The sequence below is a fragment of the Rhinolophus sinicus genome, chromosome X (genome assembly GCF_036562045.2).
Source record: "Rhinolophus sinicus isolate RSC01 chromosome X, ASM3656204v1, whole genome shotgun sequence".
NCBI classification, from domain to species: Eukaryota; Metazoa; Chordata; class Mammalia; order Chiroptera; family Rhinolophidae; genus Rhinolophus; species Rhinolophus sinicus.
The window spans coordinates 11,998,215-12,009,422 of NC_133768.1; the positions used below are offsets into that span (position 1 = coordinate 11,998,215).

General features: G+C 37.5%; 1 protein-coding gene across 4 annotated transcripts in view; it reads left to right on the plus strand.

The window, feature by feature from the left end:
- Window positions 1-8,794, plus strand: part of CA5B (carbonic anhydrase 5B) — a 30,014-nt gene extending 21,220 nt beyond the window's left edge. For all 4 annotated transcript variants that reach the window (XM_074323948.1, XM_074323947.1, XM_074323950.1 and 1 more), the window contains exons 6-8: window positions 478-540; window positions 1,556-1,711; window positions 5,977-8,794. In XM_074323948.1, the coding sequence (XP_074180049.1) occupies window positions 478-540; window positions 1,556-1,711; window positions 5,977-6,156 (399 nt within the window). In that variant the 3' untranslated portion in view covers window positions 6,157-8,794. The remainder of the gene's footprint in view (window positions 1-477; window positions 541-1,555; window positions 1,712-5,976) is intronic.
- The last annotated feature ends 2,414 nt before the right edge of the window (window positions 8,795-11,208 follow it).

Consider the following 11,208-nt stretch of genomic DNA (forward strand, 5'->3'; position numbering starts at 1 on the left):
CCCTCCATACTCACCTGCTCTGGCCCCCAATGATTTCTTTCTTTACCAAAGATAAAGGAAATATTGAAAGGAAGACTTTTGGATGACATTCAGGACATCAAGGGTAATACGACGACAGCTCTGATGGCCATTCCAGAAAAAGAGTCCCAGAATTGCTTTGAAGGGTGGGCTAGGGACTGGCATCAGTGCATAGCTTCCCAAGGGGAGTCCTTCGAAGGTGGCCATAGTGATATTCAGCAATGAGGTATGTAGCACTTTTTCTAGGATGAGTTCGCGAACTTAATTGTCTGACCTCATATGTCTAATTCAGTGATATTTCTAATATTCTAAATTACCAGTTTAAATGTAGTGTGAGTAGTGTGGTTGATTTGTTTTTACGTAATCACACCGGGTGGTTAATTTTAATTCACATTCTGTTACAGTTTCAAAACTGAGATGTCAATTATCTTTAATGTTTTCTCATTGCTTCTTCCTCAGCTAGGCAAAAATCATAAAGAGCTACAGAAACTGGTGGATGCTTTGCCATCCATTAAGCATAAGGTAATATTTTTTGTCCCACATCACTTGAAATATGTTTTGTTTCAATCTCAGAGGAAATACTAGCAAGGCACTTTGAATTGGGAAATGTAATTAATCTTAGTGTAATTCAGGTTCTCTTTGAAACTTGCCTAGAAGACAACTTGCCGTTTATGATGCTTGTGTGTTGAGAGAGCCTCTGGCCCTGGGACCTTTCAGGGGATGTTGGTGGGCACTGGCTGCTCTGGTTTTGCTGCCATGCCAGTGGGCACTTGGGGACTTAGGAACATAATGCTGTCTCCTCCTCTGCTCCCGACACCTGCTTCTTCTAAGTCCTTGTGGAAACACTCAGAGAAGCCTTCTTGACTGTAGCTACCCTCCCTCAGGCAGGGAGCAGAGAAAAGTTGGACAGAAATTTGGCTTGTCCAGCTTTAAGGAACAATTACCCATATCCTTCAGGATGGATACCTTTGTCCAGCTTCAAGAATAACTGTTCAATATGCAGAATCCCAAAGGGGCTGCTCCCTGGAAGTCCATATATTCTCTTTCTTTCTCTCCTTCCCTTCCCCTTCTGTCTACCTCCTCCTCTTCCCCTCTCCATCTTCCCCTTCTTGTTTCCCTCCTCTCTCTCCCTCCCCTTTTTGTCCAGGACCCTGGTTCCTCCTAATTTGCATTGCATTTTAGAAGGGAGGATTTCGTTAGTCTCTTGAAAAAGAAGCCTCCTTATTTATGCACCAGGCACCACCTAATGCCTCCCAAAGAGTTCAGAGGCGACCACCTGCTGGAAACTCACTAGAATGCAGGGAGAAAATTGATTCCTCTGTGTTCCCACTGAGGAGTGTGAGAAATACACTGCTAATTGCAGGAACAAAGCATAGGTGTGACTCTGTCCTAAGATGCCCAGAGGTCCTAAGGAGCTCCTGTGGACCACTGCTGGTTCCCAGATACTCCTAGAATCATTAATCATTGCCTTGTCATCTGATTTCTGAATGGTTTTCACCATGAAATGGATAGCTCAGTGACTCCTTCTCTTGGCCAGGATACCCTTGTGGAATTTGGATCATTCGACCCTTCCTGCCTGATGCCCACCTGCCCGGATTACTGGACCTACTCAGGGTCCCTGACTACCCCACCACTCTCAGAGTCCGTCACCTGGATCATTAAGAAGCAGCCCGTAGAAGTTGATCATGATCAGGTATGTTCTTCCCACATTTCCACATAAGGAAATTCTAGTCTGCCCCTTTAAAACAAGGCTGGGTTCGAATTTTGGCATCAGTTTTTAACATCTCATAATGCTTATACATTTTTATTAAAATGTGCTAACTTTTTGTCTTAATTTGGGTATGAATTAGGAATACTTCACATTAATCAGAGAGAGGAATTAAAACTTAGTAAACATAAGCTTTTTACTGCCATTTTGACAATGAGATGTTGTATGAATCACCATATAAACAAGACCTTTTTAAAGGAAAGAATGAAGGCTGGAAATGGATGTGCTCAAAACCCCTTAATTTTCTTAAGGTAATTTTGTTCTGGAATTCCAGGTTAAAGAGAGAATCCAATAATATTTGTCCAGAAATTTTATTTTAAAATCAGTTGTTTTGAACTTCAAATTTATTTTTTCCTCAGAAACTAAGCTTAAGTGGTGGTTACTATGTCAATACACAAAATCCTGTTTAATTCATTATATAACTAAACTACAATAATAGCTGCTTATACTTTATGGGATTTTTTATTAATTACAAGCATTTTTACAGGAACAGAAGCTCCCAAAATCTTTTTTCATGAAACCAGGATAACTGATATCAACACCCATCAAAAATTGGAGCAAAAAAAAAAAGTAAACTACAGACTGATGTCTCTGAAGAATATATTTTTTAAAAAGCTAAACTATTATATCAGAAACAGAATCATGTAGCACATTAGAAGAAATATATACTTTGTCCAAGTAGCATTTATTTTAGTAATGCAAGGATGGTTTATTAAGAATGATATTAATACAATTCATCATATCAGTGACTCTAAACAAAAATCATACAATCATATCCATAGATTCTTAAAAGGCATTAGCAAAATTCACCAATCGATTTGTAAAAAATTTTTCACTAAATAGAAATGTATGGAGACATCCTTAACTTGATAAAAGAGATTAATCTCAGTTCTAAAGTAAATCGTATGCTTAATATAGAAAGGATAAATTACTATATTAAATTATATTCTGTAAATAGTCAATACAGTTAGGCCAAAAAGAAAAAATAAATTAGAGAAACAATTTAAAAACTAGAAAAATAAGGTAATTTATTAATTAGTAGAGTACAACGTTAATTTATAGAAATCAATACGTTTGACATATAAATCACAGTCAATTAAAAGATTTAATGATATAAAGGTATAATGGAAAAATGAACACTACTTATAATGGAAACAAAACTATAAAATACTTTGGTATGAGCTTACCAAGAAAAGTTAACAAGAAAATTTCAGCCTGAGAGACACAAAAAAGACTTGAATACATAAAATTCATGCCATGTAATTGAATAGGAAGACATAAAGACGCCTTTGATGTCAATTCTCCTTAAGTGTTATTCTCCATGAATTGTTTATTCTCAAATAATTGGTGTGGTATTGGTACGCAAGGAGATCAATCAAGGGAAAAAATAGTATGCTCAGAAATATGTCCAAATATATATGAGAATTTAGGTTATGATAAAGGTAGCATCTCAGCTGAGTGGGGGAAAAAGATGAAATTTTTCATTAAAGGCTGTTGGGGGACTATTGAGCAGATATTCAAGGGGAAAAAGGAGGGATCTACCATTCATACCTTACACAAGAATATATTCTAGATACATTAAATGTTAAAAATATCGCCATAAACGTACTAGGATAAGATAGGAAAATCTTTTCGTACAGCTGTGCGGGAGAAAAAATAATTTTCCCTGTACTCTTCTAAAGGTTCTTGGCTGAGATCTTCCTCTAATAAAAGACAGATTAACAGTAGAAAAACAAACAGAAGTTTAATAATGTATATCCCTCCTGTATACATGGGAGAGACCCAGGGAAACTGAGTAGCTCCCAGAAATGGCCCAAGCCACCACCTTAAATACCACCTCCAGTTAAAGACAAAAGAAGATATGAGGGGAAGGACAGTTAGGGAAGGTTACTAGGAAAACACAGTAAACAAGGGTAAAGTTGTTATGTAGATTTAAGTCATTGGTGAGATCTTCTAGAGATTTAGAGTCATTTCTTCCTGGTACAGAGAGGGAGACCCCCTTACAAATGGAGACTTCCCTTATAAATGTAAATGGTAACTTCTTGGTTTTTAGAACTTCTCTTGTGTCTACAATTTCATAAAAAGAATCAGCTGAAAATAATCCTTATGCCAAAGGCATATTTGGAGGTCACAAATTATACTCCCTTTCACCTCTGAATGGAGGAAGCTTTTACAACTATGTATCAACCAGAAGTCAGTAAGAAAGCAACTACTGTGTTTCCCTGAAAATAAGACGTAACTGGAAAATATGCCCTAGCATGATTTTTCAGGATGACATCCCCTGAACATAAGCCCTGATGTGTCTTTTGGAGCAAAAATTAATATAAGACCTGGTCTTATTTTGGGGGAAACATGATAGTAAATTAGACTGCGTATTGATTTTAAATTTTGTGTCATGAAACCAACAATAAACAAATAACAAAATACAGACCTTGACTGCCCATATGCCTGGGCTTGATGGCCTATACATTTAATCTGCTACTATCCTTCATATTTAAAAGTTGAGGGTGGCCAGTTGGCTCAGTTGGTTAGAGCGCAGTGCTCATAACTCCAAGGTCACCGGTTCGATTCCCACATGGGTCAGGGATGTTCTTGACCCTGCACAACTAGTTGCGCCCTCCACAACTAGATTGAAGGCAACAACTTGACTTGGAGCTGAGCTGCACCCTCCACAACTAGATTGAAAACAACGACTTGACTTGGAGCTGATGGGTCCTGGTAAAGCACACTGTTCCCCAATATTCCCCAATAAAAATTTTTAAAAAAATAGTTGACATAACACTGAAAAATAAACAAACCAGAGGGTCAGTGGCCCATATGGAAGACTTTAGAAATAAAATTTCAACACGGAAAATTCAGTGAGGAAAAAAAAGATAGCTGTCATCTGTAATCCTAGCTGCCTATAATCTAACCATTCTATTAATCATTGTTTGGGTAAATCCTTCTGGTCTTTTATCTGTATAAGTACACATAACTTTTTAAACAATATGGAATCATTCTTTATATACCATTTCACTGCTCTTTTCACTCAGTGATGTGTGGAACATTTTGTGGATAACCATTAGGTTCAGTATCATTTTTAATGGCCATTTTATAGATCTAATGTAACTTATTGGTGTTTGGGCTATTTCTAATCTTTGCAATTTATTGAATAAAAGTAAGCCTTAGTTACTTGGACACATTCCTAATTAATGAGGGTATGCGCATCATTTGTAATATGGTAACTGTTTGGTGCTTGCCTTTGGTTGGTCTTTGCTCTGCAGCTCTACTTGGCCTCAAGTCTTTGATCCAACCAGTCTTCACAGGCTTGACTACTGTGCCTGAGGCTAATCTCTCTAAGCTGCAGTGCACCTGACTGAATGAGGAGAAAGGTAGTGAACAGGTTTTCCAGCTGGCTCAGAAAGCCAAGGGCTACAGATTGATGCTATTGCCACATTAATGAACCCTTGGCTTGGGGTTGCCCCTTTTGTATTGAGCTTCCCTAATACTTTAGCTGCATGTGGCCATTTCAATTTAAATATAAATATATTAAAACAAAAATTAAATTAAAAATGCATTTCCTTAGTCACACTGGCCATGTTTCAGGAGCTCAGTAGCCATATGTGGCTTGTGGCTACCCTAGTGAACTGTGCAGAAGACATCACTGTCACCGCAGGAAGTTCTACTGGACACTGTCGGTCGGTGGGGGGGCATCCCAATGCCTGTTAAGACAGCCACATGCGTCACCTTGCCCGCACTGCCCAGGTGTAGTAAGCAATCAAGAATGCATTGTTTATATTAACGATGCAGTTAAATTTTGAAAAAACAAAACGTTTTTGGCACTGTTATTCTATGTACCAGCCTTTCCTTTATCATCAGGTAGGCTGCTATTTTGCCCATTTCAAGAGGAGGTTCCTGGAATCAAAGATGATATAACTCATTCTTGGCAAATGGCTAAAATGTGTAGGACAGGGCCTTTGGCCCCCAGTCCTTGGATCCCAAGTGCCCTGCTGGTTTCACCACCTCCTGCTGTTCTCCCCACACAAGGACTCCCTGTCCATCGGTGAGCGCATTCCTACTCAGAAATAAGTTCTCTTTCTGTATCTAATCTTATACAAATATTTCAGAGCTGTAAATATGAAAGTAATTTATTCATGAAGTGAAGCTGTTTCTCGATTGAAATTATTTATGTTTCCTGTTTCTATTTCTAGCTCGAGCAGTTCCGGACCCTGCTTTTCACTTCAGAGGGGGAGAAAGAGAAAAGAATGGTGGACAACTTCCGCCCCCTCCAGCCCCTAATGAATCGCACTGTCCGCTCATCTTTCCGTCATGATTATGTGCTGAATATACAAGTGAAACCCAAGCCATCTACCAGCCAAGCGACCCCCTAAGACACCCATATCTAGGTGATATTTTGCTTTAATACATACTAGCTTTTAAAAAATTAACTGTAACTATTCTAAACACTTGCACTTACTAGTAATGATAGATGTGCATTTCTTGGTATGGCAGTGCCCCTTCAGTGTTTTATTAATAATGATGTTTATCACTGAAGCAGCAGCAAGACACACAAGTTTCTATTATAGCAACCTGTTGGTTATCATAATGCATAATGTCTTTTTATGTCTGACATTTTTGAGCTGTTTTTATGTTTATCAATTAGAGGATCTATAGAGTTTAAGTAGAGATGATAATCAGAATATTTCACCACTGGTAAGACAGACACTGACCATCCAGAATATAGGCCTTTCAGAAACAGCCTTGGAGCCCAGACTGGTACTTCCTGGCTGAACATTGGCCATGGTTTTAGGTATATTTTATTTCAAAACATGAATGAGTTTTCTTTTATAAGGCCTTCTCAATGTGCATATTTGCCCCGATCTTTAGTTATCTTACTAGTATGCGATATGCTTACTTACTATCGATTTATGATACAGAAAAAATATTTTGTAATCCTAAAAAAACAAGAATTTAATTATATCTGGAAATCCTTTTACATTTCTGAAGATCAGATATTTTGCTTAAAGCCTTGATCATATAGAAAGCATACGCAGTGTAGAACATTTTAAAGAAAATGCTTGAAGTGCCTAGAACTTAGAAATCTTTCATGATATACTGGGGGTGCCCCCCCAAAATGTACACATTTTAAGAGATGTTATCTATGTATTACTTTTCGAAGTTGAATTGGATTACGGTAGCAATGTGTCATATGATGTTCGCTCAAAATATGGCGTTAATCAAATGAATGCTAGCGTCATTCATTGTATTACAATTTTAATAGTTTTTTCCTTCCTTAAAATGTGTATACATTATTTTGGCACCCTCTGTATTTACAGAAGTATTTTTCAAATGACTAGTAATATACTAGTCTATAGTTTATAGTATTATTTTTGCATTATTTGTACACTGTTTCAAAGAATTTGATAATATTTTCCACAATGATGACTATCTTGGTTTCCCTTTAAAACTGTCTGAACTTTATCTCATTAGTTGAGGTTCTGTGCAAGGCAGGTGATCAACATAAATCTCCCAATTTATACAGTGGCTTAGAAGACTTTAGCCACAGTAATAGGGGGAGAAACTTGTCGGGTAGGCTGAAATCTAGATAATTCTACATATTCTGAGGAATCCACGCCACTATTGCCCTTGCTTGTAAATGTCTTGGAATGTTTCTAATTCCCTATAAGCCTGTGGTCAGACTCAATATTGCATTAACTAGTAGTATTTTTTTCATTAATATGCTAGTCATCTGGTCTGCAAGATAGGATTGGAGAAATATACTTAACACTACTGAACCGTACACTAAAAAAGGTTAATGTGGTAAATTTTATATCATGTATATTTTACCACAATTGAAAATAAATAATAAATTCAGTAGGAATAAAAGATAGGGTTGGAGTTGCGTGTGCAACTTTGGGGGGATATCTCTGCTCTAAAGGAGGTATGGGGGTGGGGGTAAAGGCAGGTGCTTCTAGGGTACATGCCTTCTCTGGGAAAGGGAAGCAAGTATACCCCAGGAAATGAATACAATTCTTACAAAGGTAAATGTGGGGAAAAAGTTCATGTTAACTTAATACAATTGATATGTTTCAAACCATACTTATCTTTAAAAGGGTAAACACAAGATATGCATTATTCTGGGCACACAGGCTTCCCTCCTAGGCCTCTTGCAAACTCTTAGTGCAAAATCCTACTGCAGTAAGTCTTCCAAATTGGAGCGAGAACCAATATACAGAATGCCCAACTTACCCTCACATCCTAGAGATACAAAGGAAGTACCCTTGAACAACATGGGTTTAAACTACATGGATCAGTCCACTTAATGTGGATTTTTTTTCAATACATACGTACAGTATTGTAAACATATTTTCCTTACAATTTTCTTAACAGTTTCTGTTCTGTAGCTTTATTGTGAGGATATAGTATATAGTACATAAAACATACAAAATATGTGTTCATCAGCTGTTTATGTTATCAGTTAGGTTTCTGGTCAGCAGTAGGCTATTAGTAGTTAAGTTTGGGGGGGAGTCAAAAGTTATATGTGGATTTTCGACTGTGCAGGGATGTCGGCACCCCTCACCTCTGCCCCCGCCCCCATGTTGTTGAAGGGTTAACTGTATTTATAGGGTGTATCCCAGTTTGCCACTCCTGATTTATTTACACCTGGTATTCTGATGTAATTATTAACAGCACCCTCTTTCACCTTTAACCATGTGCTGGTTTACGTGATAAATTCTCGGTCACCTTCCCAGCAGAGGTTATGGAAACTGCTTTGGGGATGTGGTTTCATGCATGCCTTAGTCATCTGCCCCCCAAAGGGTGCTAGAGATTCCCTGGCTACTGATGCACCCCAGCAAGAAACTTTTTATGTTTTTTGTGCCTCCCAAGTGTTTTACTTGTACCTTCCTAGACCCGAAGAGGAAAAATGGGCTTGAGCTCTGTCAAAGAGCTTGAGAAAGAATTTTGTATTAAAATTGCTGCTCATCTTCATCAAAGAATATAGATTAATAAAACCCTTTCTTTACATTATTAATATTTGTTGGATGACTTTTTCTTCCTATTCGTTGTTTTGAATATAGAAGATGTCTGTAAAATTAGTGAGGCATCCTTTAACATGTAGATCCGAAAGTGACTGAAAACTCGTAAGGGAATTTACTCGAGAAGCAGGAATGGAAAGAACCACTTGCTCCTTTCCAGGTCACTTCTTTCTGTAAAACCAGTGCATGATCTGCTGATATTATCAGTAGGGCAAGCTGTCAGCCCCTTTCTCCTTTCCCAGGGCTACGTTGGCTATTCTTTTTTTTTCTTTAGTTTCAGGTATACAAAAACAACATAATAATTAGACATTTACATCCCTCACAAAGTGGTAACACCCCCAAGTCTACTACCCCTCTGACACCATACATAACTGTTACAGTACCATTGACTATATTCCCTATCCTGTATTTTACCTCATATATATGTGTGTGTGTGTGTGTGTGTGTGTGTGTGTGTGTGTGTGTGTGTACATATATATATATACATATAATATAGTTGGCATTCAGTATTATTTTACATTAGTTTCAGGTGTACAGAGCAGTGGTTAGGCATTGATACAATCTATGAAGTGATCCCCCCATAAGTCCAGTACCCATCTGACACCTTATGTAATCTTTACAACATTATTGATTATATTCCCCATACTGTATTTCACATCCCTGTGACTAAAGCTGGCTATTCTAAAACCAGGTATTCACCTCAAAAAAGTTTAGGAAGGGCAGCCAGTTGGCTCACTGGTTAGAGCGCAGTACTCATAACACCGAGGTCGCTGGTTCGATTCCCACATGGGCCAGTGAGCTGTGCCCTCCACAACTAGATTGGAGGACAGTGACTTGATTTGGAGCTGATGGGTCCTGGAAAAACACACTGTTCTCCAATATTCCCCAATAAAAATTTAAAAAGTTTAGGAAGATGACTTTTGGGGGGATACATTCTTTTTGCATAATATTAGCAAAAATACAGTATTACAATCACTTTAGGTATTTTTCTGTGTCACTAGAAGAACCAACATTGTATACTTGATACCTATTCTACTTAATGTTTTATTGTCTTTTTAATTCAATGTTGGTTGAGTTCTTTCATATAAAATTTTATCGATCAAAAATGGATGTAGTTAATTTAAGTGAATAAGTTCTAGTTTTACAATATAATTAGTACATGTAAACAATATCAGCTACCTTACAGATAAATAGTAATGTAGTCTTGTATTTGTGGACTATTTGTGTGCCGTCTCCCCACCCCACCACCACCAAATTCATATGTTGAAATCCTAGCCCCAAAGGTGATGGTATTAAGTGGTGGAGCCTATGGGAGGTGATTAGGTCACGAGGGTGGAGCCCTTATAATGGGGTTAGTGCCCTTACAAAGGAGACCCCAGAGAGCCTTCTCGCTCATTCCACCATATGAGGACACAGTGAGAAGATGGCTGTCTATGAACCAGTAAGGAGGGACTTACCAGACACCGAATCTGCTGACACCTTGATCTTGGACTTACCATGCTCTAGAACTATGAGAAATAAATTGTCATTTTTTATAAGCCACCCAGTCTGTGGTATATTGTTATGGCAGCCAGAACTGACTAAGACACTTGTCACTATATGTACATTTTGATTCCTGATTTTTGAATTCAATCACTCTTCAGAAATGGTAGTACTTTGGGTTCTAGGTGGGGATATCAACTCTGCCACCATTCCTTCTCAAACCACCAGCAGTTGTGTTGCTTTGACCTTATTACTATACAAAAGAATCAAGTAATTAAAACTATCATTGGATAGTTCTTTCCTCCAAAGAAAACTTATAATCAGTTGTACAGATCAGCATTTTTCATATTAATATGCATTCATAAGTATTTTATCTTGCTTTAAGTTGTAACTGTTATCTGGAAAATATATAAAGCCCTTGGCATAGCAATGAGGGTTGAAGAGGGCTTGAGACCCCATTGTATGTCCTTGAATAAATCAGGTCATTAATACTGAAATTTAACGGTAGGTAAGGAATGAAGTGTTCCTTCTTGAGGATTTCTGCATTGACCACTGAGTAAATCCTACCACTGTCCTACTAGAGCAAGAAAAAAACTAATCGAAAGAGTCCCATCCTGGCATTCAGAGAGTAGATATTTTTCTTCTTGTTCTCCTTTTATGCTTACAATAAGCAAAAAATACACTTCTGGATCATTCTTTGGTCAGTTTATAATAACTAAGACTCATGTTTAGCAATAGCATTTTCTACTATATCATTTATATAAGTAAAATATTTTCTTTAACTTAAAGAAAAAACTTTTTCAACTTATCTAAAAAAGATAATTAGCTATTTTCTACTGACAATATAAAATAAAAATTTAGGCATTTTCCCATGAGGGGATAAACTGAAATACACATACTTGAGAATAAGTAGATATATTTCAG